Raw genomic sequence first — 26,270 nt, forward strand, 5'->3', positions numbered from 1 at the left:
TACTAAGCAGTAAACAGTAAACTTTCTTGGCTAGATCTGTGTACCAACAGATGGGCATGATTTCTAACAAGCTTTTGTGTCCCTGGAGGTCAGAGACAAGATCCCCAGATTTCTGTCCCTGGTCTGTTGTCTATACTCCACAGCCACTACCCTGACCTTAGTTTTTCCACCTGTAAAATAAAGGAGTTGAAAATAAGTTGAAGCCCTGGAGTTAGAATAGAAGTCAGAACTGGGTTTGTATTCCAGCTGTGTGATTTGGGCAAATTAGGAAACATCTCTGAGTCAGTTTTACCATCTATGAAGTAGGACTGTAAAATGGAGGCTTGGCTGTTATTGTTAATGAAAAAATTAAAGAAATCAATACTTGAAACATAGTGGGTGTTCATGTTAGGAATTATTTTTAATATTAATATTATTTCTCAGGATCCTCTCAGCCCTTCCAGAGTCCATGCCTCTGGGGAACATTCGGGCTATAAATTGAAGTGGCAGAAGACATCTGTGTCCACACCCTCCGCCAGTAGCTGTGTAACTCGGGCGGGTTACTTCACCCCTCTGACCCTTGTTTGGCTCATCTGTAAAACGGGGACAATAATAGCAACTGTTGCAGTGGAATTGTTTTGAGAATTTAGTGAGCTGGTTCACGGACACACTTAGCTCAGTCTCTGGCACTTGGCTTGTTCTTGTGCTTTGTGTACATGCTCAGTCGTGTTCGACTCTTTGAGACCCCATCCCATGGATTGTAGCCTGCCAGGCTCCTCTGTCCATGGGCTTATCCAGGCAAGAACATTGGAGTGAGTTGCCATTTCCTCCTGCAGTGGATCTTTCTCACCCAGGGATGGAACCCCTGTCTCCTGCGTCTCCAGCACAGGCAGGCGGATTCTTTACCGCTGAGCCACCTGGGAAACGGCTCTATAAATGTCAGCTGTTGTTACGATGCATATCCCGGGAGGTTTTTTCTTCTTGGGAGGTAAAGACTGGCTGCATTTAGGCTCCAGATGACGGTGGGAACGGGGACGTCCCAGGTGCTCGCCGGCCCTCCCCTATCCCCGCCCCGGAGCCGGCGGATTCACTTTCGGTTGGGCAGCTGAGATTCCGGGGATGGTGACTTTGGAGCTAGCGGTAGATGTCGCTGTCCAGAGTGCCCGTCTGTGACCTACAGTGGCTCTCACCAGCAACACCTACCCGCCCTCGTCCTTTACGTCCTAAAGCGAGAGAAATGCCCTGAGGAGGAAAATATGTTGCGATCCGAAGTGGAGACCAAAGTTGTGTGGGTTTTTTTTGCGCTCACCTTTAATTGAAAGGAAGCGGCGTGGCGCAGCATCAGCAGACTTGGGATCATTTTGGCGCCCGGACAGGGCCCACCCCTGTGACAGCCCCTCCCTCCCGCACCCGTGGTTGGCTGAGCGGGGAGTGGGCGTGGCTAGAAGCCGGCGTTAGGACCCGGCGGGGCGCCGCGGACGTCACGGAGCGGCGCCCTGGCCGCGGGTTGAGCGGGAGGCGCGCGGAATTAACCCGATCGGTGGTCTCCCTCGCTGGGGGCCGGGCCCCTAGCCGGGAATCGAGGCCGGAGCCGGTACGGGGAGAGAGGGGAGGGGCGGGATTCTCGCAGGGGAGGAATCTAGCCTCGCAGAGGGTGAAGTCCTAATTCCAGCCTAGTTTCGCTTTCCGCGTGTCCAGTTCTACGTTCCCGGCCCTGCGCATCCAGTTGTTCCCTCTGAGGCCGCTGCCGTGCCCTTTTATGCGGGCACAACTCTGGCCTTTCCTAGCGCCACAAGACTGCAGGCCGAAGCGGCCAGTGCACAGAGGCTGATCGCAGGCGTTAGGCTGCCTCCCAGCTCTAACACCTGCGTGGGGCGGGGGTGGTGGGGGGCGCTTTCCCAGCTGCTCTGGTTCTATGAGAAGGGACGGGCAGCCCTACCGGGTTTCCCTCCCAGGTCGAGGGGAGGGGTCGTGGGAGTGGGCGGGCCCTGCGGCTGCCTGGGCCTCTGGAACTAGCTCCTGCCCCACCCCCCAGGTGTCTGGAAGGATGACCACGCTCACGCGACAGGACCTCAACTTTGGTCAAGGTAGGGAGGCTGGACCTGGGGCAGGGGGCGAGGGAGGGCCAGGGCTAGCGGGCTCCCCCGCCCTCCACGAGCGCACCGGGTTCTGTCCCCCTCTCAGTGGTGGCCGATGTGCTCTGCGAGTTCCTGGAGGTGGCGGTGCACCTGATCCTCTACGTGCGTGAGGTCTACCCGGTGGGCATCTTCCAGAAGCGTAAGAAGTACAACGTGCCTGTCCAGGTGAGCCCCCACAGCCAGGTTGGGTGCACTGGGTCACCGCCGAATCACAGAGCGGATGGAGAGGGGATTTTTAACTCTCTTCCACCTTCAGGCTCAGCGCCCTCATTCCTCAGCGGCCTGACCTTGCCTTCTAGTTCACAGAAGCAGCTAATAGCTCCACAACCTCCCATCCCTCACTGCCATGGCATCTCCTTCCCTCCTCTCTGAACTGGGAATTCCCCTTGCCAGAAGTTAGGGACCAGCTCCTCTGATTAGAGTCCCCCTGCCCCGCCATCTTTGATTTTTAAAGGTCTCCTGAAGCTGATGAATGGTTAGTTTGGAGGGGATTCCTATAAACTCAGGCACCTTCTCTCTCCTCTCGTTTACCCTAATTGTAACAGTTTGTTTTAGGTTAAAAGGCACAGGAAGCAGTAAATACATGTGACTATATCATCAGCCTCTAGAAGTTCTTGCCCCTTAGAAAGCACTCAGTAAATATTAGAACAAATGACTGAACACTCTGAGATGGCAATGGCACCCAACTCCAGTACTTTTGCCTAGAAAATCCCACGGACGGAGGAGCCTGGTAGGCTGCAGTCCATGGGGTCGCTAGAGTCGGACACAACTGAGCGACTTCACTTTCACTTTTCACTTTCATGCATTGAAGAGGGAAATGGCAACCCACTCCAGTGTTCTTGCCTGGAGAATCCCAGGGACGGGGAAGCCTGGTGGGCTGCCGTCTATGGGGTCGCACAGAGTCGGACACGACTGAAGCGACTTAGCAGCAGCAGTAGCAGTGACTGAACACTGGAAGGTGGTGGAAGCTTAAAAGATATGGGTGGGGGTGGGGAACAAAAAACAACAAAAAGATATATAGGGAGAATGAAAAACAAGAATCAGCACTGACTGAGTACCCACTGCGTAGCATGCTTCCCTGGTGGCTCAGTGGTAAAGAATCCACCTGCCAATGCAGGAGATCGGGGTTCAATCCCTGGGTCCAGAAAATCCCCGGAGAAGGAAATGGGAACCCACTCCAATATTCTTGCTTGGAGAAGTGCATGGATAGAGGATCCTGGTGGGCTCCAGCCCATGGGGTTGCAAGAGTCAGACCCAACTTAACAACTAAACAACACTGTATACTAGGTACTTGTCTCACTTAATCCTCCCTTTTTCTTTTTAAATGAGATCTTCCACAGATGAAGTAAGCAAAGAGGAGTTAAGCCTGAGGCCACTCAGGTCCTTAGTTCCAGATTCTTAATGTTTGAAATGGATTAAATTCCTGAATCCCTTCTCTGGAAAAATGCCCGTATACCCAAACCTCCACAATTTAGAGACATCTTAGACTCTGGAGGAGCTCAGTGGCCTCACATTAGGAACTCCTAATGCTGTATTAAATGCTGATGTTGGGACTGAATTCTTAGGATCTTCTAACTTCTTCTCCTCTGTGGATAGTTCAGTTCTTAGCCTCATGCTGGGTAGTCTGTTTCTTAGCGGGGAGCCCTAGGGAAGAGCTGGGCCTTTCTCCAAAGGCAGGCAGGGCCTTGGGCAGCTGGAGAGGGTGTCAGGGGTCCCCCCATCAGTGCTGCAACCTCACCAGCCATCGTGGGGGTTGTGTGTAGATGTCCTGTCACCCGGAGCTGAACCAGTATATCCAGGACACATTGCACTGCGTCAAGCCACTCCTGGAGAAGGTGAGAACACCAGGCCCCCAGCCTACCCTGCCTCCAGTGCCCCTCCATGCTCCAGGATGGGGCAATGCTGGGACACTTTCGGGTCCATATGACTAATAACACCCAGAAGCCTATTCCCTGCTCTCTGGAGACCACCCTTGCCCAGGGACAGGCCCCAGGGCATGTGGGTATGTTCAAGGCATGCTGGGCCTGGAGCCTTGGTTCCTGGAATTCGCTGAGTGGGACCTGCCTTGAGGGTTTTGGGTCGTTCTCCCAAGTTCCTTTCTCTCCCTCTGCCCCAAGTTCTGTCTGGGCTTGGCCCTTCAGGGATTCCTCCCTCTATCTGTTCTGCTCCCTGAGACATCCTAGCATCACAATGGGACCCAGCATCCTTTCCTCTCCGTGGGTACCACTGGGGTGCCTGCTCAACTTCTCAAACCTCTTTCTGGGATCCCAGGGACTCTGGGCCTGGAAGCTGAGCAGGACTGAGAGTGTCTTTCCCAACCTTCCCTGGGCAGGGAGCAGGTGGCAGGGAGTGGAGTGGGCGGGGGAAAGGGGAGGCAGGGACCCAGCTCTGGAGGAGGGGGTTCTTGTCCTTGCAGAATGACGTGGAGAAAGTGGTGGTAGTAATTTTGGACAAGGAGCACCGCCCAGTGGAGAAATTCGTCTTTGAAATCACCCAGCCCCCGCTGCTGTCCATCAGGTGCGCTGCCTTGCTCCCCATCCACAGGCTCCCTAGCAATACCCCTACTCTAACCCCTTTAAGGCAACCCCTGAATGCCTTGCTAAAGGCCCACGAGGACACGTGGTGAGGTGTGCCACCCTAATGAGGCCTGTTAGTGGCCGAGGCACAGCTGGCCACCCAGCAGTCTCTGTGGACGTCACACAGGTTACACAGAAATCCCTCCTGTATCACACCTGGAAAATCACGGCATTGGCAAATGGCTGGTCCCAACCTCATTTTATAGATGCAGAAATCAATCAACTGTGTCCTGGTTCTCAGATGATCTTGACCTGGTCACCCAGAGCCAGGACACAGACCCAGTTTCCTGACTTCCCAGTCAAGCATCCAGTCCATAGTCAACTAGAAGTTGACCTTGGGTGGCTGTGTTGGGCTGGTCAGCTGCCAGCTTCCTGTGGTAAAGTCAGGGCACTAGAATCTGTCCCTACTTGCTGTGTGGCCTCAAGCAAGCCCTGTCCCTTCCTGGCCTGGTGTCCTGGTTCTTAGACTGGGTTGCACATTAGAACCACCTACTAGGGTTCCTTATGCTCACCACCAACCGGTTCTGACTTAATTAGCCTGGGATGGGACAAGGCTTTGGTTTTAAACTCCCCAGAGGATTTTAACCATGTGGAATCAAGTAGGCAGGCCCTCAGAAGCGCCAGGCCCTCTACCCCCAGGGCTGCTTCCAGGGTTGATTGCCTGCCAGAGGGAGGGGGGATGCCCATGTGCTGGGAGAACCTCCTCCTCTCTCCTTCCCAGCTCCGACTCCCTGCTGTCTCACGTGGAACAGCTGCTCCGAGCCTTCATCCTGAAGATCAGTGTGTGTGATGCTGTTCTGGACCACAACCCCCCAGGTGTGCTCGTCCCCACCCCTTCCCTGGGCATTTCCATGGCTCCGTGTTGGCCTGTGTCCTTGGGTCCCTGCTTGGCTGCACCAAGCCTCCTCTCTTCCTTCCTGCCTTGTAGAACGCCTCTTAAGAACCCTCCTACTTGAGGAGGCCTCCCTGATTGACTCCACCTGGGGTTAAGTCTCCCTGTTGAGTGTCTTGTCTGAGCACTGGGTTCACACTCTGTGGGGCTGCCGTGCCAGTTAGGCTGTGTGGGAAAAGGCTGTGTCCAGTGGCAGGCATGGGGTGGCCGAGGCTTGACCGAACTCTGGCCTTTTTAGGCTGTACCTTCACTGTCTTAGTGCACACGAGAGAAGCCGCCACTCGCAACATGGAGAAGATCCAGGTCATCAAGGTGAGAGATGGGACTGGTGTAGGATGGTGGGCAGGAGACAGTCGGGAGGCGCTGAGAATCAGAGTTCTGTGTGAGAAGGGGTGTTGCCTTGGCCGGGTACTCATCACACTGCTTATGGCAGCGCCCGGCATCAGTAGCTCTCCTGCATCAGCTCTGTGGTCACCACCTTGTCAGTGCCCCACCTGGGCACTCAGCGCTGAGAGGAGGGGAGCCTTGATCCAGTTTCCAAACTGGTGTTTGGGGCATGTTGAGTCACTGGGGCTCCCAGGCCAGCTCAGATCTACAGACTAGGCCTTTCTGGTGGGGGAACCTGGGACTCTGCACCACAGCAATTCTCTGGTGGCTCTGATGCTTCCTGATGTCTGAGGATGCCAGTTCTGGAAGGGGAGTGGGGAGCAAAGTGAAGATGGGCAATGAGCCAGCCCCCTGCTACCCTTCCCTTGGTCCCCTCCCCAGGACTTCCCCTGGATCCTGGCAGACGAGCAGGATGTCCACATGCACGACCCCCGACTGATACCTCTAAAGACCATGACATCAGACATCTTAAAGGTGAGCCGCTTGGGGCCCCTGTGCTGAGGCCTCACCAGATGGCTTGTGGACAAAGGCTCAGGGGAAACGACAGGGCATGCCTGGCATAAGGCTCCCAATCCTTTCTTCTCTTAACCCCTGGCAGTGGCCACACAGCCCCACCCTGGACAGAGACCCCATGGGTTCCCCAAAGGAGGTGCCCTGGTTGTCTGTCTGACTATGGTGTCTATTCCTGTCTATCAGATGCAGCTCTACGTAGAAGAGCGGGCGCATAAAAGCAGCTGAGGGTGCACCTGCCCTCCCCAGTACCCCCCAGGAAAGCCACGACTGTCGGACTTTGGGGGCCCAGCCTTGGGCCGTGCTGCAGGGCCACCCTGATTCCAAGTGCTCTTATTGTCTCTGTGTATGGACCACCCCTGCCTCCAGCCCTGGGCTGCTCAGGCCTGGTTGCCTTCGTGGAGGAATCGCTCCCTTCTCCGCCAGGAGGGCAGGGAAGAATGCTGGGACCTCAGTTTCTCAGCCTTCTGGGATTTGGCCGGCCAATGCTGTCTGTCTCAAACACTGTGCTGTGAGTTGTTTCAATAAAGCGCTCCCAGGGCTGAGCTGCACTGTCACTATCTGGAGGGAAGGGGCTGCTTCTCTGCCCAAGTGCCAAGGACCTTGTAGCCCCACCCCTGGCCCCAGTCCCAGGCGAGTTCTGCTGAAAACGTTTATTACAACAAAAAGTCAGAGCTATGTGACAGTAAGCCCAGGTCAGGGCTGGGGCTGCCCCCTACAGGCTCAGCTCTTGCCTGCAAGGGACCTTTGGCACTCGGCTAGCCCAGGCAGAGGACGGATGGATGGCTGTCAGAGGACAGTCAGAGATGGCTTATGGAGATGGAGTGTGGAGGGAAGGTGGGGTGCCTCCTCTGGCCCCGGCAAGGTCTAGGGCTGCGCCATGGCGTGGGGCGGGTTCCTGGTCACCCTGTGGCTGATGACAACGCTGCTGTTGGTGACACGGGGCCCATACCAGCCTGCCCAGAACTGGGTGTCCTTGCCCCCGTGCTGAAAGAAGATGTGGCGGACTCCTGGAGGGTAATCCGAGAAGGTGTGGGAAACCTGGGGGGAGGGGAGAGAGAGCAATCACTAGGACTGGAGAAGTGATGATGGCTGAGCTGAGGAAGGGAAGGGTGGAGCCAGGTCCTGCAAGGGAGAGCCTCCCGGCCAGAAGGCAGGAACTCCAGGCAGTGGACTGGGGCATTCTGGGCCCTGGGGCTGCCCCTGATTTCCTGCCATCCTGGCCTTGGGAGAAGCAGGTGGCGAGGGGCAAGCAGGTGAGGCCTCACCTCTGTCCACTTGGCATCGTTCCACTGGTGGATGGTCACGGGCGGGGGCTCGAAGGAGGCCAGGACGAGGTAGTCGGCCGAGGCCAATTGTACTCGGATCTGGTAGGTGCAGCCACAATCTGCTCTAGGGGCGAACCTGTGGGAGGGCGGGGCTCAGGACTAGGGACCCCAAGACAGGCGGCCCTGGAAGTAGGCAACCAGCAGGCCCATTAACTGGGGCCCCGAGTTTCATTGCCCTGCTCTGCCCATGAGGCCCAGGTGGCTGCAGTGCTCCCTGTGCCCCACTGTGCCCGTTGGAGTACAGTCTGCTCTGGGCCTCAATGAGCCCATCTGAGAAAAGGGGCAACAACCTTCTTGGGTGTTCCAGTGGAGATTTCAATGTAATCTTTTTTTTTTCAACCTAAAAAGCAACAGGCTCTCTACAGAGATAAAGGCCTGGGCTGTCAGATGTGTGTCACCTGTACATTTTAATGGAGGTTTGGGAGGGAGGGCTTGTGTGATGGGGCTGACACAGAGCTCAGCCTCTGGTCAGCCCCACTGTATCCTCCGAAACCTCTGTAGCTCTGCACACCTCAAACCCCACCCTCTACCCTCAGAGTGGTGGGCCTGGTTGGCACTGGGGCTCAGCTTCTGCCCTGAGCCAGGCCAGAGTGTTGCAAAGCACTGGGCACAGAACAGGAGCTTGGGATAGAGTCGTGGGATGAACGGTTAAAGGGGCAGGGGTAGCAGACAGGCAAGGAGGCATGTAAGTATCTGTGAGGTCCAAGGAGGCTGGGTTCTGGTATCTTTTGCTCCCATGCCTGTTTGTGACAACACATCTGTAGGCCTCAGTCTCCCCATCTGTAAACTGGGGTTAAAATCTACTGGTGCAGGGCAGTGGTGGTGGTGGGAGGCAGGTGTTGAATGAGTAAGTGCTGGCTCTGTCAGCAGGAAGGAGGGCAGCCCGTGCCCCAGGACACTGCCGGGTTCAGCAGGCACTCCCTACAGGGGATCTCAGGAAGAAAAGAGGGAGGGCTGCGGAGTGTGGGACTCAGGTGGGGGCCCCCACTCACCAGTCCTTAACCACGATGTCCGGCCGGAACTTGTCCAGTAGCTCCTCCCAGTAGCCCTCAGCTTTGAGGTCTATTATCTGGGACTTGAGACACATGCTGGGGAGCAAAGGGAAAGGCATGTGTTTGCAGGCATGGCCTGGACCCAGGGGGGTAGTTCAAGGGACCCAGCAGTCCCCGCTCGATCACTGCGGGCCAGTCACTGCTGCTGTGGACTCTGGCTCCTGCTTCCTGGCAGCCCCGTGGGGAACATGCGGGGAGCCTGACCCACTTGTGTTGGGCTGCATCCATCCCAGTCCTTAGGCCCAGTCTCCCAGCACCCTAAGGAGGGCACCTGTAAACTCAGGTCCCTAGACTGGGGACAGCCTGTATCTCCCTTGACTTAGCCTCACCACCAAAACAGGCTCCCTGCCTCCTCAATCTGCTCTCCACCCCTGCTGTCTCTTAACGTGGCTGCTGAGTTGACTCCTGCTCTAGGCAGCAGTAGACCCTGAGCTGGTTTTGGGAACCCTCTCCCTGGAGCTTCATGGGCAGGCCCTCACTTAGGCCTTGGGATTTGGCAGGTGTCTGGACCCTCCTCCTTCCACACAGCTTCTCGACTCATTCTGTCTTACTCATAGGACGTGACAAAGTACTTCTTGACTTTGGAGTCAGGAAAGCCTGTGCCGTGTGCTCCGGGGAGGCTCTCCACCTTCCACTGGTCCCCTCCATTGGAGTCGATTTTCCAGGATTTCATATCCTCTAGGAAAAAACAGAAGCCCCAGGGAGATCCCTTGTGTGAATGCTCAGTCTGGCCCTCTCCACTTGGTCTTGGGAGGCGGGGCAGGAGTTGGGGAGGCTCAGATCTCAAGGCATGCCCCCCACGCCACTTTGAAGCCACCCTGCAAAGACCCACCCCCCACTGCTCCACATTCCGACCTGTGCTCATCACATCAGCTCTGATCTGGGACCCTCCCCTCCCACTTTCCCATTTTGTTTCTGACCGGCTAAATTCCTGACGTGAAGCTGGTGGCAAAAAATAAAAAAACAGTATAAGCAGAAATTCTAAACCAAACTTTCCTCACTTCCATATTGCCGGCGGGGCTCTGGGAAATACCCAAGTTTCAGTTCTCAAACCACTGAATGACGCAGGGCCCGTGAGGGTAATTCTGTTCTGAACGGTTAGAGGTGAGTTCATCCCACCTCAGACCACTTTCTGGCAGTCCCCCTGAAGTCAACGTCTGGGAGGTCAACTACGGAACTGAGATCCAAGGGGGGTTTGCTGGTGGGTGGTGGGAACCTGCTGCCCTGGGCAGGACGGAGGACTCGGGGTCCGGGCATCCTCTGGGTTGGTGCTGTGTAGTAACTGTGTATTTGTGGACAGGTTCCCCACCAGGTTGGCAGAGTAGGTTTGGAGGCATAAGGCTGTCCTTTCTGTCTCCCCCGAAACAGTGATTCCTCTCCAGGCTTTCCAGAACAATCACCAGGGGAGCTTTTCCAAATTATTCCTTTGTTCCCTCTACTAGGACTTCCCTGGAGCTCATATGGTAAAGAATCTGCCTACAGTGCAGGAGACCTGGGTTCAATCCCTGGGTCAGGAAGATTCTCTGGAGAAGGGAATGGCAACCCACTCCAGTATTCTTGCCTGGAGAATCCCATGGACAGAGGAGCCTGGGGAGCTATAGTCCACAGGGTCGCAAAGAGTTGGACACGACTGAGCGACTAACACTACTACACTACTCCCTCTACTAGGAGCCCACATCTATTCCCCAGGTTCCCTGGGGGCCCCCCGGCAGAGAACCGGAAGAATTCAGAAATCCAGGAGCTGGGCTACTACCCAGGGCAGGCCCACTGGGAGAGCTGAGCAAGGCTGGGTGGCCAGCTCTGCAGGGCTGGATGAGCCAAGCTGGTGGCCTGGACCTGCTGGGCAGCTTCTGAGCAGAATTGGGGGCAGGCCAGGAGACTGAGTGGGGCGCTGTCTATGGGGCTGAGGAACTTTAGTAGTCAGGACCAGACTCCAGAAGCTGGGCAGTTCTAGATCTTTGGGCAAGACACTCATCTTGGGGGGGCCTCATACTCCCCATCTATAAAATGGACCCTGCCTTTTTTCTTTGGCTAACCTACATGATGCTCGTGAGAACAGAGAGAGAAAACAAGCATGAAAAGGGTTCTAAGCATACAGACTAGGCCTCTTAATCAGTTGCTGCTATATCCCAGCAGGAAGCATGATGCCTGATATGAAATGAAGGTGCTAACAAAGGGGAAAAAAATAAACAAACCCTGGCAAATATAAGAGAACATAAGCAAAACTGGAGCCTCAAACCACGTGATCGTAGTCACCTCTCAAAATTCGTCCTCTGTATCATGAGGTGACAGGAAGATAATGACTCAGACCAGGTACATAGCCAGCTTGCACATAGCCCTTAGGCAGCAAAGACTGAACTAGATGGGAAGGGGGGCCGGGTGTATGCTCATTCATTCAACCAATGTGTCCTGAGCACTTGCTATGTGGGCACAGGGTGCCAAGTGGCAAGATCTGTCAGGCCCCAGGAACTTGAAATTTGTAGCAGAGGGGAAAAAAAAAAACGAGAGATTGAGTTAATTCTAGGTTATGATCAGTGCAATGAAGGAAGGAAATGGGGCGATGTGACAGAGGTGGGGGACACTGTTTTCAGATGCAGGATCAGGGCACATCTCTGAACTGAGATCTGATGGATGAGAAGGACCAAGGGAGCGTGAGTGTTGGGGCAGGGGGGTGAGGGAACAGTCCAGGTAGTGTGGGAACAGCAAGTGCAAAGGTCCTGAGGTTCAGGAAAGGGAGGGAAGCAGCCCCTGCTCACCTTCGGCACACGGGTTGCGCAGCAGGTTCCTGCGGAGACTGCACAGAAAGTAGAAGACCTTCCAGTCGGACACAGGCTGGTCCCAGTCCTCGGTGACGTAGCCCTCCCGCAGGCACTTGCGCTTCCAGAGGGACACGAGGTCAATGAGGTCACGCCAGAGGCAGCATACGGGGCGGCAGTTCCGCAGCAGCTGGCGGGCGGGCACGTGCATGAACACCTCCAGCAGGATGTTCTCGGGCAGCTGGTTGATGCTGACCAGGGCCATGGTTGCGGGGGGTGAGGTGCACACACAGGCCTGTGGGGAGCAACACTGGTCATGAGCTCTGACCAGGAAGGTGGACCCCACAGATCCCCAGGAACCCAGGCCAGGAAACATCTGAGCCCCCTTCTAGTACACGGTGGGCTTCCCAGGTGGCTCAGTGGTAAAGAATCCACCTGCCAATGCAGGAAACGCAGGAGACATGGATTTGGGTCAGGAAGATCCCCCAGAGAAGGAAATGGCAACCCACTCCAATATTCTTGCCTGGGAAATCCCAGGGACAGAGGAGTCTGACGGGCTACAGTCTATGGGGTTGCAAACGGACACGACTTAGCGATTGAGTACACACATTAGCGGAGAAGGCAATGGCAACCCACTCCAGTACTCTTGCCTGGAAAATCCCATGGACGGAGGGGCCTGGTGGGCTGCAGTCCATGGGGTCGCTAGGAGTCGGACACGACTGAGCAACTTCACTTTATTTTTTCACTTTCATGCATTGGAGAAGGAAATGGCAACCCACTCCAGCGTTCTTGCCTGGAGAATCCCAGGGATGGGGGAGCCTGGTGGGCTGCCGTCTATGGGGTCGCACAGAGTCGGATACCACGGAAATGACTTAGCAGCACACACATTAGTATACGGTAGACCCTCACAATAAAGTGGTCACATGTTATGCACATTTGAAAGAGTGCAAAAATATTGATAAAGTCTTCAGGGACTAATTTTTTAAGAGGCTCCATCCCCCCATTAAAAATTAATGGCTTAATTTTTAGTTGGTGGGCCTGATGAACTGTAAGATTTTGCCAAGACCATGCTGTTGTCTGTAAGCTCTGCAAAAGGTTTCAGTGATATTTTAATGCTGTGAATTCACCGTTAGAATATAAAATCTTTATTGCATCCACAGACTAGCTCACAACTTAAGTAATGGGCTAGTCCCGAGATAACAAACTTCCTCTCCCCAAATTGTTCACTTTAGCCTGGAAAACGAATGTGATAAATATCCCCTTAAGGAGGTTCCCCACCCCACCCCCACCCCCAGACAGTTCTGGCTTGGGCTTCAGATCACTCTGAAATGCCCAGAAACTGAAAAGCAGATTGAGGGTGAAGATATAAGATTGCTTGTGTTTTAGTTGTGGTCTTCAATGATTATCTGGGAAGATTGTTGTCTAATTGCTAAGTCATGTCCAACTCTTTGTGACCCCATGGACTGCAGCGCACCAGGCTTCCCTGTCCTGGGAAAGTAATCCCTCTCACTGCCCCAAATGGAGGTAGTAGCTGTCCTGACCTCAAAAGGGCTGGGAGGACTGAGTGGGCACAAGTAAAGCATTGAGCACAAGGCTGGTCGAGAAGTGCTCCACAGCATCATTAGCCCTTTTGTTCTAGTTTAGTTGCTTAGTCATGTCTGACTCTCCTTTGTGACCCCGTGGACTATAGCCTGCCAGGTTCTGTCCATGGGATTCTCCACTCAAGAATATTGGAGTGGGTAGCCATTTCCTTCTCCAGAGGATCTTTCCGACCCAAGAATCGAACCCAGATCTCCTGCATTGCAGATTCTTTACCAATGAGTCACCAAGGAAGCCCTGAATTGCACAGGGGTTTGGGAAAATTAGAGTGGTGTCACCACCTTGGCCTGAATCTTGCCTGGGGGGGTCGTGGTTATCCAGCTGTCTAAGGGGATTCCCTCAGAGTGTGGGGTGGGGTGGGCCTGTAGCCACTATCACTCAGGCCTTATCTGCTTACGGTGGGGGGAGGGAATAGTCTCCTCCCACATGTAGGGACACTGGGGAGACTTCTCATTTTCCACTGTGACTTTGGCCAAAAAAGCAGTTGTTAACGTAAAACAATAAAACAGCCGGATATTTTACCAGCAGAAGAGATTTATTTGGGAGTGGCAAGGAACTGCTTCTCTGGTGGCTTGGACAGTAAACAATTTGCCTGCAATGTGGGAGACCCAAGTTCGATCCCTTGGTCGGGAAGATCCTCTGGAGGAGGGCATGGCAACCCACTCCAGTATTCTTGCCTGGAACAGTCCATGGACAGAGGAGCCTGGTGGGGTACAGTCCATGGAGTCACAAAGAGTCAGACACAACTGAGAGACTAACACTAACACTGGCAAAGAATTGCAATTTGGGACATACAACTGGTGAAACACTTGTAAATTTTCTTAAGCAAAGGAGAAAGTGAAGTGAAAGTCCCTCAGTCGTGTCAGACTGTGACCTCATGGACTATACAGTCCATGGAATTCTCCAGGCCAGAATACTGGAGTGGATAGCCATTCCCTTCTCCAGGGCATCGTCCCAACCCAGAACCCAGATCTCCTGCATTGCAGGCAGATTCTTTACCAGCTGAGCCACAAGGGAAGCCCAAGCAAAGAAGAGGGAATTCTTTTATAGAAGAGACATGGAAGTCAGGAGGGACAGTTATAAAGCTTGCTGGAGGAAACTGGGAGTTCCAAATATGGTGACTTTTCAATGGCTGAGTTGTGACAGTCTCCCATCGGCTAAGCTGTTGCCAGGAAAGGAGAAAAATTTTCTTCCCTCTGCTGGCGCTAGTAGCGTTACTTCCTGCTGGAGATCTGTATTGATTCTTCCTGTTGGGATGTGTATTGACTGTCAAGTACTCCCCTTTCTGTCCTCCCCAGTCCATTTTAATAAGGTTTCCCTTGATTAATTTTCACATTTCTCCCTTTTGATCAAGATCTTTCTCCAAGAGCATCCCTGATCAAGACTCAGGGTTTTTTGTTTTTTTAACTAGCATTCAATCACCTTTTGTCCCTGGATGCCAGGAAGGACCTTTCCTGAGTGTCTTGTCCTATGTCAGAGGGAAAGTGCACATATTGGATACCCACTGTGGTCACATTTAAGTATCAAGGGGGATGGGTGGCCAGGAGGAGACCTCTCAGGAATTTCCTATCTAAAAGTCTGTATCTTATAAGAGTGAATATAGCAATTTGTTGCTATGTCACTTCAGTTGTGTCCAACTCTTGTGATCCTATGGACTGTAGCCCACAAGGCTCCTCTGATCATGGGATTCTCCTGGCAAGAATACTAGAGTGGGTTGCCCTGCCCTCCTCCAGGGGATCCTCCCCACCCAGGGACTGAACCCGAATCTCTTTTGTCTCCTGCATTGGCAGGTGAGTTCTTTATCACTAGTGCCAACTGGGAAGCAAAGTTATGCTCAAAACTGAAGGAATTAACAAGAACTTTGGAATGACACAGTGTAGGAATAAACATGGAGTAATTAGACAGTATTGTTATCTCCAAGAAAATCTTTGGAATCAGATGTTTCATCAGTGGTACAGATTATAGGTTGCAAATGTAGAGACTCAACTGGCTAAGAATCCAGGGTCAGTTTTATAGTCTAGATGAAAGACAGTCACATCTGTGAATATTGAACCTTCTAACAGGCCTTGTCTAGACATCTGGGGCAAGCCGCCTCATTGCATGTCATCTGCTTCAATTCCAGGAAATCTTTACCTTCAGGTCACCAGATGGTGTGCAGGTCCAGTCAGGGTCTGGTGCTTTCTTTAGATGCGTCACATGAATCCAAGAGTCTCTTCTCTGGAGTCTGGCAGCACAAGGGGAGGTTAGCAGCAGCTGGGGCCTTTCCAGGGAGGCTGAAGAGAGTCCTTCTTGAGGTGTCTTTTCCAATAGATGAAATCTCTAGGTTGAAAGGTGTGATACTTAAGGTCTTCATCTCCCAAGAGCACACTATGAAGAAGATTTTATAATAAAGGCTTAATTGCTTCCATTAAAAATAACAATGCTCTGGTAGAGCAATGTTCTTCATAGTAGCTCAGCTGGTAAAGAATCTGCAGGCAATGCAGGAGACCCTGGTTTGATTCCTGGGTTGAGAAGATCCCCTGAAGAAGGGATAGGCTACCCACTCCAGTATTCTTGGGATTCCCTGGTGGCTCAGCTGCTAAAGAATCTGCCTGCAGTGCAGGGGACCTGGGTTTGATCCCTGAGTTGGGAAGATCCCCTCAATGAAGGCATGGCAACCCACTCCAGTATTCCAGTAGCTGATGTACTTAGATTTTTGTTTTTCTGAGCTCCTCGGGCAGCTCAAATGGTAAAGAATCTGCCTTCAGTGCAGGAGACCTGCATTTGATCCTTGGGTCGGGAAGATCCCCTGGAGAAGGAAATGGCAACCCACTCTAGTATTCTTGCCTGGAGAATCCCATGGACAGAGGAGCCTATCGAGCTGTAGTTGATGGGGTTGCAAAGAGTCGGACACAACTGAGTGACTAACACACACAATATTAAAATATATCTCTTTTTATCAGCTGTGGGGACTTGCGCAGTGACTCAGTGGTAAATGGGAGATGGAGGATTGATCCCTGGGTTGGGAAGATCCCCTGGAGGAGGGAATGGCAACCCACTCCAGGATTCTTGCCTGGAAAATCCTAAGGACAGGAGAACCTGGCAGGCTATACTCCAGGGGGTCACATGTTATCTCAAAGTCATAGGCTGCTCCAAAGGCATACTGTCAGTATAAATGTAAGCAGTTTTGCCTTGGCTAAACTTTGAAGCCTCCATGAGAACATATAGTTCAACCTGTAGGGTAATTAAGCCATAGGTAAAGATGTTCCAAGGGGATCAAACCAGTCAATCCTAAAGGAAATCAACCCTGAATATTCCCTGGAAGGACTGATGCTGAAGCTCCAGTACTTTGGCCACCTAATGCAAAGACCCTGTTGCTGGGAAAGATTGGGGGCAGGAGGAGAAGAGGGCAAGAGAGGATGAGATGGTTGGATCGCATCACTGACTCAATGGACATGTGTTTGAGCAAACTCTGGGAGACAGTGAAAGACAGGGAAGCCTGGCATACTGTAGTCCATGGGGTGACAAAAAGTCAGACAGGATTTAGCCAGTGAACAATGAACAAAGGTGTTGCTTCAACAATATCAAAAGGAGTTGTAATAGCATATACAGCACAGTATTTACCATTTTCTCCCTTTAAATAAGGACCATCAGTAAACCATGAAAAATGTGCAGTGATTAGAGGTATCTCCTCTAAATGATTATGTGGAGTCAAAGAGTGACCTGTGAGGGTCAGGTAGTGCAGGGGTTTCGTGGTGAAGGAGGGGAGAAGAGCAGCTGGGCTGAAGTTAGTAAATGTGAAAGGGTTATGTGGGGAGCAGTCAGCAAAAGGATTTCATACGAGGTGAGGCAACTGACTGAAAAGTGTTGAGTGGATGAGAATTCAAGAGGGCTTCCACTACCTGGGGTACAAACGTGGTTGAATGGAATCCCATGGTTATCTCTTCAGTGGCCTTAAGCAGAGGGCAGTGGCAGGAATGGCTGAGACATGGGTGGAGGTCGGGGGGAGGTATTCCTGCACCGCAGGGTCCAGCTGTTGGCTACAAAACCCTGCAGGTCGATGATGGTCCCCATGTTTTTGGGTGAGTGGTCTGAGGACAGTCCCTGCCTTCTCATACACAAAGAGGAAAATGGGAAGCTGGTGATTAGGATGTTCAAGTGCAGGTGGTCTCATTAAGATTTTCTTTAAGTCTTCAAAAGCTGTATCATCTTGACCTGTCCAATTAACGGAGTCAACTTTACCGGTTTTTAATAAATCACGTAAGGGCTGAGCCATAGAGAGAAATTTGGAATCTGATTTCAATAGTAACTAGAGAGCTGAGAAAGCCTCATAACTGGTGCTTAGTTTTTGATTTGGGGAAGTTTAGGATGTCATGGAGCCTGTTGTGCAAGTGTAAGTCACTTCAGTCTTGTTTGACTCTTCGCAACTCTATGGGCTGTAGCCTGCCAAGGTCCTCTGTCCATGGGAAGAATACTGGAGTGGGTTGCCATGCCCTCCTCCAGGGGACCTTCTCAACCCAGGGATGGAACTTCACATCTCTTCCATCTCCTGCATTTGCAGGTGGGTTCTTTATCAGCAGTGCCACCTAGGAAGCCATTATGGAGCCTTTCTGGATCTAAACATAGTCCCTGTTCTGAGATCAAGTGATCTAGATATCAAAGCTGAAATTGAGCAAAGTGCAGTTTTTCTTTGGAGACTTTATGTTTCAAAGTTTTAGCAAGTGAATGCTGTCTTCCTGTGAGGAGGTTTGAGAAGGAGAGCACAAGAGCAAGTCATCTATGTATTTTAACAAAGGAGAATCTGTAGAAAACTTTATATCATCTAAATCAGCTTTGAAGAAATGTGAAAAGTAAGGACTTTCTGTGAAACCCTGGGGCATCACTGTACAGGTGTACTGTTGTCCATTCCAGGTGAAGGCAAAAAGATTACTGGTTAGTTTTATCAACTGGAGTACTGAAAAATACATGCATAGATCAATCGCAGTGAAAAACTTGCTTCCACAGGGAACAGACGTCAGTAGCATGTGGGGGTTAGGAATAACTGGGTGTTGAGAGATAGCAGTGTTTGATGCTTGGAGGTCCTGGACAAGCCATCTTCAGCACCTGGGTTTTACCCCTCGGGTAAAATAGGGGTATTACAGGGACTATTGCAATGGATAATGAGACCATGAGCCTTGAAATCTTCTATTATGGGCTTTACACCTTGAAGGGCTTTTTTACTTATAGACTATTGATTAATTCTGGAGAGTTTAGAGGGATCTATTTGAATCTTAATGGAGGTACACTGTGAATTTTGCCAGTATCAGTTTGAGATTTGGCCCTTAAGGAGGGTGGTAGTTGATTGATCAGGGACAAACAATTGGTATTTCCAGAATCAGCCCCTGTAGTGTTAGACACAGAACAAATAAAAGATGTCAAAAGGTCTTTTCATTTACCTGGCTGGCTATTTTGATGGCTAGTGTCAAATTCTAGAATTATTTCCACCTTTTGGGAGGAAGAAATTCTGGTATAATACTCTTCCAAGAAGCCTTAACCTAATAATGAATGGAGTTGGAGGAGCTAAGAGAATGGGTGTGTATCTCTCAAAAGGCCCAAACAAAAGGGAGAAGGCTTGGAGACAGGAGCCTGATGAAGGTTATTAGAGATCCCCTATCTGAACTGTATTAGTTCTCTGCAGTGGGGCTGAGCTCCAAGAGTGTGGCTCTGCTCTCAGTAAGGACAGAAATTCCTTCCTAATCTGGAGAGATGTTTCTTTCTTTTTTTTTTTTTTAATTTAGATTTATTTAATTGGAGGCTAATTACTTTACAATATTGTATTGGTTTTGCCATACATCAACATGAATCCGCCACGGGTGTACATGTGTTCCCAATCCTGAACCCCACTCCCACCTCCCTCCCCATACCATCCCTCTGGGTCATCCCAGTGCACCAGCCCCAAGCATCCTGTATCCTGCATTGAACCTGGACTGGCGATTCGTTTCTTATATGATATTATACATGTTTCAATGCCATTCTCCCAAATCAACCCACCCTCTCCCTCTCCCACAGAGTCCAAAAGACTGTTCTATACATCTGTGTCTCGCATTTTGCTGTCTCGCATACAGGGTTATCGTTACCATCTTTCTAAATTCCATATATATGTGTTAGCATACTGTATTGGTGTTTTTCTTTCTGGCTTACTTCACTCTGTATAATAGGCTCCAGTTTCATCCACCTCATTAGAACTGATTCATTAGAACTGATTCAAATGTATTCTTTTTAATGGCTGAGTAATACTCCATTGTGTATATGTACCACAGCTTTCTTATCCATTCATCTGCTGATGGACATCTAGGTTGCTTCCATGTCCTGGCTATTATAAACAGTGCTGTGATGAACATTGGGGTACACGTGTCTCTTTCAATTCTGGTTTCCTCGGTGTGTATGCCCAGCAGTGGGATTGTCGAGCTGATCAACAGGGAGGATTGGGAAAAGCCCCTGTAGTTCTTGGAGCCCTCTCACTGGGCATTAGAAGGATACTGGAAAGGCTGATGAGAGACGTGATGAGAAGACTGAAAGCTCCTGAAATGCTTAAATGGGTAAAAATCTTTTTTCTGATACCCTGATTCTCTGCAATACCAGAAACTAGAAGGTTTTGGATCTGTTTAGGGACCTTCACTTGCTGGAGCTGAAGATTAAGAATTTTAGAGGCCTTTCTTTCTGGTGGCTCATTTAGGAAGCAAGTAATCTGATTTACCAAATGAATCTAAGAGTGGACACAGTTTCCCATTCCATTCTCATGCTTTTAACTAAAATAAAAAGATCCCAGTCCAGTCCATTAATAAACATGGAAGTAACAGTTACCCAAGGGGACTCAACATCCGAAGGAAGTTGAATATTTCTTTAAAAATAACCTGAAATCATACAAATGCTCAGAGATTGCTTTTTCCCTCCAGAGCACCAGAAATGCTTCTAATGGGCAGTCACTGTTTAAAAACAACTGGGCTATATGATGATCTTTTACTTGTATCTAGTTTGTTTCACTTTTTCTATTTCATATTCAGTGTTCCCATTTCATCTAGTTTATGTTCTCCAATATCTCCATCTCTTTTTTTTTGACGTTCTTTCTCAAGCCTTTATCAAGTGTAGTAGAAAAGCTTTTGTATACATATACAAATATGTATTATATATACTTTAGAAAACTTACACATTTTTGCCTAACTGAAAAATTTATGACATTTTGATTCCACTTGTTTGACTTAGTATGAATAGAATGCTAGATTTTTAATTAAAAAATAGATATGCAACAAAGGTTTACTATGTAGCATAGTGAACTATAGTCAATATCTTGTAATAACACATGATGGAAAATAATTTCAAAAATAATATGTGTATTTGTATCACTGAACAACCTTGTTGTGCACCTGAAACACTGTAAGTCAACTATATGTCAATAAAATACATATATTTTTAAAAATTAACCTTAAGTCGGTTAGACTAATCATGAACAGAATAATCATCAGATTTTTGTGTGTAAGGCTGCATCTCGTTCCAGTCAACAGGCTTAGGAAAAGCTACTGTCATTGCTCAGTGGAGGTTTTCAATGAGTGTTCTAGCCTCTTGCCAAAAGGTAGGGTTTTGCTCTACTAAAACCCTTCCAGAATGTTCCCATGGGGCTACTTTCATCCAGTGCTTACTTGACACTCACCAACAAGCACATGGATTGATATCAATCTGAGCAACCAGACTGGCAGGTTTGAAAAACTGTATTAAAATCTCCAGCAAACCTATGGGGGATCCTCAGTTACTTTAGGAAACGCTTTAACTATGGCTCACAATTGGTCCAGGGAACATAGGTAATCTGGGATTTATTTCAATCCTCAGAAGATTGACTTTAAGGAGCATGTTCCGATAGGTTCAGAGCAAGGGAGCATTGGGGAGCCAGCATCCACAGACGAAGAAGAGAGGGCAGGGGAAAAAAGGCCTCAGAAACTGTTTTGTCTTTAATGTTTGCCTCAGTTACTTTGAACAATTTTAAGAAAGGAAATCTGGGGAGTTCAAAAGTTTCCTACGTTGGTCACTGATGTTCTAAATTACATCTGTTTCAGTTGGTCCATTTAGTTAAAAATGCTTACAAGGAGAGACAGTAGGTTTTTTTTTTCTTTTAACATAAAATTGCCTCAGGTCCCTGAAAATGGGAGCACCGTCAAAACATTTTTGTATAACTAGGATCCCATTTTTCAGGGCTTTTTCTCTGGAGCAAAAGAATCATTCTTAAACAGCCCCCAGGCCAAATATCAGCACAGTTTCAATAGGAAAAGCCTGGTTCTAAAAGTAGTTGGACTGGAAGCTAGCACAGTTAGGAACAGTCTGATTTCAACATGGAGTGAGGCCTAAGGGCTAACTAAGTATGCACAGACAAACAAGGCCTTAATAAAAAAGGATGGCGCCTTCAAACTGATTCCAAATAAAGCCTGTGTGTTAGTCGCTCAGTTGTGTCCAACTCTGCTACCGCATGGACTGTAGCCCGCCACACTCCTCTGTCCATAGGGATTTTCCAGGCAAGAATACTGGAGTGGGTTGCCATTTTCTTCTCCAGGGGGTCTTCCTGACCTGGGGATCGAACCCGGGGATCCTGCATTACAGGCGGATGCTTTACCGTCTGAAACTACTAGGGAAGCCCCCAAATAAAGCCTGGAGAGCTGCAGAAAGAGCGGAGCTCGGATCCAGGAGGAAAACTTACCCTCAAACTGCCAGGCTGGCAAGAAAGTAGTGAGCCCAGTGGGTTCCTTGAGTTGCGGCACTTGTTTGCTCACCAGCCTTGGAGTTGTTGGAAGATCTTCTCTGGATCTCCGTGAAACCTCCGTGTAAGTTAACCTAAAACAGTAAAATGGTCACTTTTTTTACTAGCAAAACCGGTTTATTTTGGAGCAGCAAAGAACTGCAATTCAGGCTATGCAACTTCAGCAAGCTATTTACAAGTCGTACTCCGGTAAAGGAGAAGGGACTCTTTTTATAGAGGAGAAGGGAAAGTTGGGTGGGGCTGTTATAAACAAAAAAATTCACTGGAAGATACTAGGAGTTGGAAGCATAATGGCTTGCCATTGGTTGAGTTGTTAGTCTCTCACTGGCTGAGCTGTTGCCAAACAAGGAGAAGATCTTTTTTGCTTTCTGTTTGCAGCAGTATTGTCACTTTCTGCCAGAAATGCCCAGTATGCCTCTTGATGCTGGGATTGTACTATCAGTTTCCCTTTATTAATTTTCACACTGTTCACAGTCTTCTCAACACATTCATCCCATAAAAAACGAGGGTGGGCACACTGGCACCTGCCCAGGAAGAAGCATTTTACTAATCTTAGAGGAAAAAAAAAAAATCGGAAAAGGTGATGGCACCCCACTCCAGTACTCTTGGCTGGAAAATCCCATGGGCGGAGGAGCCTGGTGGGCTACAGTCCATGGGGTCCCTGAGAGTCGGACATGGCTGATCGACTTCACTTTCACTTTTCACTTTCATGCATTGGAGAAGGAAATGGCAACCCACTCCAGTGTTCTTGCCTGGAGAATCCCAGGGACAGGGGAGCCTGGTGGGCTGCCGTCTATGGGGTTGCACAGTCGGACACAACTAGAGGGACTTAGCAGCAGCAGAGAAAAAAATAAACAGATAAATAAAGTACTTTTCCCCGGGTCGAGAAGATCCCCTGGAGTAGGAAATGGCAACCCACTCCAGTATTCTTGCTTGGTAAATCCCATGGACAGGAGCCTGGTGGGCTATAGTCCATGGGGTCGCAAAGAGGTGGACATAACTTAGTGACTAAACCACCACCACCACCACCACCACAAGGTACATGTAGCTCCTGCAAGGACTCACCTTCTCTCTGCTTCCTCCTCCCTCTGGGAAGGCAAAGAGTCCTCCTGACCTAGCCCCTGTCCTGCGGGGCCACTCCCTAGACCTCTACCCTAGTTTCCTGTTGAGACTCTGGCCTCGAGCCTGGCTCCTATGGTCCCCTGGTCCTTTGGGCAATGATGGAAAAATACTCCTTGTGGCCAGGTCTTCCCATTTTTCAGGAGAAATTTTAAACATTTTTTTTTTAAACATGAAATCTGTCGATTTTTAAAAGTTGGTAACTTCTAAAAGCATTGTCTAGGCCAAATAAAAGTCCCTGGGCTTAAAGTTCAGTTCAGTCGCTCAGTCGTGTCCGACTCTTTGCAACCCCATGAACCACAGCATGCCAGGCCTCCCTGTCCATCACCAATTCCTGGAGTTTACTCAGACTCATGTCCATTGAGTCAGTGATGCCATCCAACCATCTCATCCTCTGTTGTCCCCTTCTGCTCCCGCCCTCAATCTTTCCCAGCATCAGGGTCTTTTCAAATCAGTCAGCTCTTCGCATCAGGTGGCCAAAGTATTGGAGTTTCAGCTTCAACATCAGTCCTTCCAATGAACATCCAGGACTGATCTCCTTTAGGATGGACTGGTTGTATCTCCAAGTTAGAAGTGTCTTAACCTGTTGTCCAAAGTCTGGTCCCATGATATTGGGCTTCCCAGGTGGCTCAGACAGTAAAGAATCTGCCTGCAATGTAGGAGACCCAGGTTTCATTCCTGGGTCAGGAAGATCCCTGAAGAAGGAAATGGCAACCCACTCCAGTATTCTTGCCTGGAGAATCCCATGGACAGAGGAGACTGGTGGGCTACAGTCCGTGGCGTTGCAAAGAGTTGGACATGACTGAGCGACTAACATCAGGTGGCATTAGCGGTAAAGAACCTGCCTGCCAAAGCAGGAGACATAAAAGACGCGGGTTCGATCCCTGGGTCGAGAAGATCCCCTGAGGGAGGGCATGGCAACCCATGTTATTACTGAACCCCATTCCCAAAGCCTGACTGCAGAGGGGGTAGCGGGGGTGGGGTGGGGGGTGGGTGAAGGTCATCCTGGGGCACTCTTTAAGTGGAAACGTCTACATCAGCGCTAGGAGGCAGCCTCTCGCACCTACTGGGCTTCCTGCGTACCAGTCCAGAAGCCACGCACTAGCCTTTTCTCCATTGACTCTCCCCAGAACCCCTTCAGACCCTGTTACTAAGTCCATTTCGGAGAGCGGAAGCTGAGGCTTGGGTAAGTTTGGCCTCGTCCCAGGCCCCGCGGGCGTGACGGTGACCAGAGTCCCTAGACTGTCTCCTGGCCAGGGTGCTGCTCTGGAGGTGAGGCGGCAATGGCCCCGGAAGCCTAGGATGCTCCGGGACAGCCAGGTGGGGAGGCGAGGGATTACGCGCCACGGCGACCAGACCCCGGCGATTGGCTCCGCCCCCGCCACGCCCGGAAGTGGCTCCCTCCGTCTCTCTCCGCCTGCCGCGGGTGTCGGCCCGCAAGTGACGTTGTTCTCGGGTTCGGTCAACATTGGGAGAACCAGAGACCCGCAGCGCCTGACATCCAAGCCCCATCCCGCGCCTGTCGCCCCCCTACCCGTCCCCCGGCTGGGCTGAGACCTGGGCACGGGAAGGAGCGCTCCGCGGGACCGGAGCTCGGTATCGGCCTGGAGCCTGCGGCCTCCTAGGTGCCGTGCGCCCTCGCCCCGCCCCGCGCCTGCGTCACCGCGCCGCGCTCCGGCCGCCTCCCTCTGGGCCGCTCCTAGACCTCGTCAACCCAGCGCCGGAACCCCTTCACCCACCGTGTGCCAGGGAGTCTGGGGCCGCGTCAGGGGAGCTCCAGGCCTCAAGCGTTCCCTTCTAGGCGGCGGGCGGCTCAGCGGCGGGGACTGACCTTCTCTCCTCCTTCCGGGGAAGCCTCCTGACCCAGCTCCTCCCCTCTGGGGCCACTCCTTAGACAACTACCCGGGATCCCTGGACTCCGGGAGCGAAGTGGGTCTGGAGGGAGACTGCTGAAACTCTGGCCTTGAGCTTGGCTCCTACCATCTCTCGGGTAGCCCTCAATTAACTCAAAGGTAATCCACTCTGTGTTTTTTTGTTAAGATTAAGTTAATTCTTTTCTCTATTCAGGGCTTCCCTTGTGGCTCAGCTGGTAAAGAATCCGCCTGTAATGTGGGAGACCTGGGTTTGATCCCTGGGTTGGGAAGATCCCCTGGAGAAGGGAAAGGCTAGCCACTCCAGTATTCTGGTCTAGAGAATTCCATGGACTGTATAGTTCATGGGGTCGCAAAGAGTCGGTCACGACTGAGCAACTTTCACTTTCTCTATTCAATAAATAATTAGCACCTACTTCAGGGGCTTCCCATGTGGCTCAGTGGTAAGGAATCCTCCTGCCGAACTGGAGACCTGGGTTAAATCCCTGGGTTGGGAAGATCCCCTGAAGGAGGGCATGGCAGCCCACTCCAGTATTCTTGCCTGGGAAATCCCATGGACAGAGGAGCCCAGGGGCTGCAGTGCATAGGGTCTCAAGAGTCGGACATGACTGAGCAACTGAAGAACAACACTTCAGGCAATCACAAAGGGTCATAAAGGCCCGCACTGCCCAGGGGTGCCTGATCCAGGCTAGGCTGTTAACTCAGGGCTGTGTCTCCTCCAAGACAGAGTGTCCTTTGCTGACTTGCCCTACAGTTAAGTGGGTGGTGGTTCTGAGACAGGCTGGGTGGGACCAGGGACTCTTTGCTGCAGGGCTTGCACCTGCTCAGAAGTCCCCTTGAGCAACAAAATACAAAGAAACTATAAGACACTGAAAATAACTGCCTGCACACTAAGTTCGGGGAAATTATGGACTAGATACAAAAGACCAAAAATCCAGTTGTCACTTCTGAAAAGCTGGGAGCAAAAGCAAATACTACAGATGCCCCCTCGCACACATCACCGAAGGGGTGGGCAAACTACCTAGGCCACCCCTCCAGCCCAAGCCCTGGACACACCCCTAACAACCCTACCGTCACCCTATGTAAGGAACCAGCTCACCGAGCTGAGTCCCCCCACCCCCACACCTGCTCCCACCCCTGCACTCCTGGAGCTAGCCAGGGAGCAAGGAAACCTGTTATTTGATTTCTTTCCCTCCAACTCTAGTGGAGGTCCCAATAAAGGCTTATTTGAACTTCTTATCTGGCATCTTATCAATTTCTGTTGATAAGGAGAGTGAAAACCCTGGTCAGTAACAGTCCCTG

The 26,270-nt window shown here is 50.9% G+C and overlaps 2 protein-coding genes across 8 annotated transcripts; one reads left to right on the forward strand and one right to left on the reverse strand.

Moving 5' to 3' along the window:
- The first annotated feature begins 1,443 nt into the window (after positions 1 to 1,443).
- MAD2L2 (mitotic arrest deficient 2 like 2) lies at positions 1,444 to 7,027 on the forward strand. 2 transcript variants are annotated; one of them, XM_019976592.2, is made up of 9 exons: positions 1,444 to 1,573; positions 2,015 to 2,066; positions 2,164 to 2,282; positions 3,881 to 3,952; positions 4,534 to 4,634; positions 5,415 to 5,509; positions 5,824 to 5,897; positions 6,354 to 6,446; positions 6,669 to 7,027. In XM_019976592.2, exons 2-9 carry the CDS (start codon positions 2,027 to 2,029, stop codon positions 6,708 to 6,710), a joined length of 636 nt encoding a protein of 211 aa, XP_019832151.1. In that variant the 5' UTR covers positions 1,444 to 1,573; positions 2,015 to 2,026; the 3' UTR covers positions 6,711 to 7,027. The 2 variants fall into 2 exon arrangements, with proteins under 2 accessions (XP_019832151.1, XP_019832152.1); XM_019976593.2 differs by lacking the exon at positions 3,881 to 3,952.
- A 93-nt stretch (positions 7,028 to 7,120) lies between these two features.
- FBXO6 (F-box protein 6) lies at positions 7,121 to 24,964 on the reverse strand. 6 transcript variants are annotated; one of them, XM_019976582.2, is made up of 8 exons: positions 24,837 to 24,964; positions 21,919 to 22,052; positions 15,351 to 15,536; positions 11,619 to 11,913; positions 9,414 to 9,540; positions 8,803 to 8,898; positions 7,751 to 7,886; positions 7,121 to 7,523 (listed from the first exon to the last, which is right to left on the reverse strand). In XM_019976582.2, the coding sequence occupies exons 4-8, from the start codon at positions 11,881 to 11,883 to the stop codon at positions 7,350 to 7,352; spliced, it is 798 nt and encodes a 265-aa protein (XP_019832141.1). In that variant the 5' UTR covers positions 11,884 to 11,913; positions 15,351 to 15,536; positions 21,919 to 22,052; positions 24,837 to 24,964; the 3' UTR covers positions 7,121 to 7,349. The 6 variants fall into 6 exon arrangements, with proteins under 6 accessions (XP_019832141.1, XP_019832139.1, XP_019832140.1 ...); XM_019976580.2 differs by lacking the exon at positions 24,837 to 24,964 and adding an exon at positions 24,655 to 24,761; XM_019976581.2 differs by lacking the exon at positions 24,837 to 24,964 and adding an exon at positions 24,655 to 24,761 and having other exon boundaries at positions 15,351 to 15,584.
- Positions 24,965 to 26,270: the final 1,306 nt, after the last annotated feature.

Source organism: Bos indicus, chromosome 16 (assembly GCF_029378745.1).
Source record: "Bos indicus isolate NIAB-ARS_2022 breed Sahiwal x Tharparkar chromosome 16, NIAB-ARS_B.indTharparkar_mat_pri_1.0, whole genome shotgun sequence".
NCBI lineage: Eukaryota > Metazoa > Chordata > Mammalia > Artiodactyla > Bovidae > Bos > Bos indicus.

What these genes read in the sequence shown, in the direction of transcription:
- FBXO6 (XM_019976582.2), bottom strand. Translation starts at nt 11,883, where the DNA reads ATGGCCCTGGTCAGCATCAACCAGCTGCCCGAGAACATCCTGCTGGAG. An exon ending in TACTTTGTCACGTCCTATGA is followed by an intron (nt 8,899 to 9,413) that starts GTAAGACAGAAT and finishes TTTGCTCCCCAG; the next exon opens with CATGTGTCTCAAGTCCCAGA. An exon ending in GACATCGTGGTTAAGGACTG is followed by an intron (nt 7,887 to 8,802) that starts GTGAGTGGGGGC and finishes GCCCTCCCACAG; the next exon opens with GTTCGCCCCTAGAGCAGATT.
- MAD2L2 (XM_019976592.2), top strand. Translation starts at nt 2,027, where the DNA reads ATGACCACGCTCACGCGACAGGACCTCAACTTTGGTCAAG. An exon ending in GGACCTCAACTTTGGTCAAG is followed by an intron (nt 2,067 to 2,163) that starts GTAGGGAGGCTG and finishes TCCCCCTCTCAG; the next exon opens with TGGTGGCCGATGTGCTCTGC. An exon ending in AGTACAACGTGCCTGTCCAG is followed by an intron (nt 2,283 to 3,880) that starts GTGAGCCCCCAC and finishes GGTTGTGTGTAG; the next exon opens with ATGTCCTGTCACCCGGAGCT.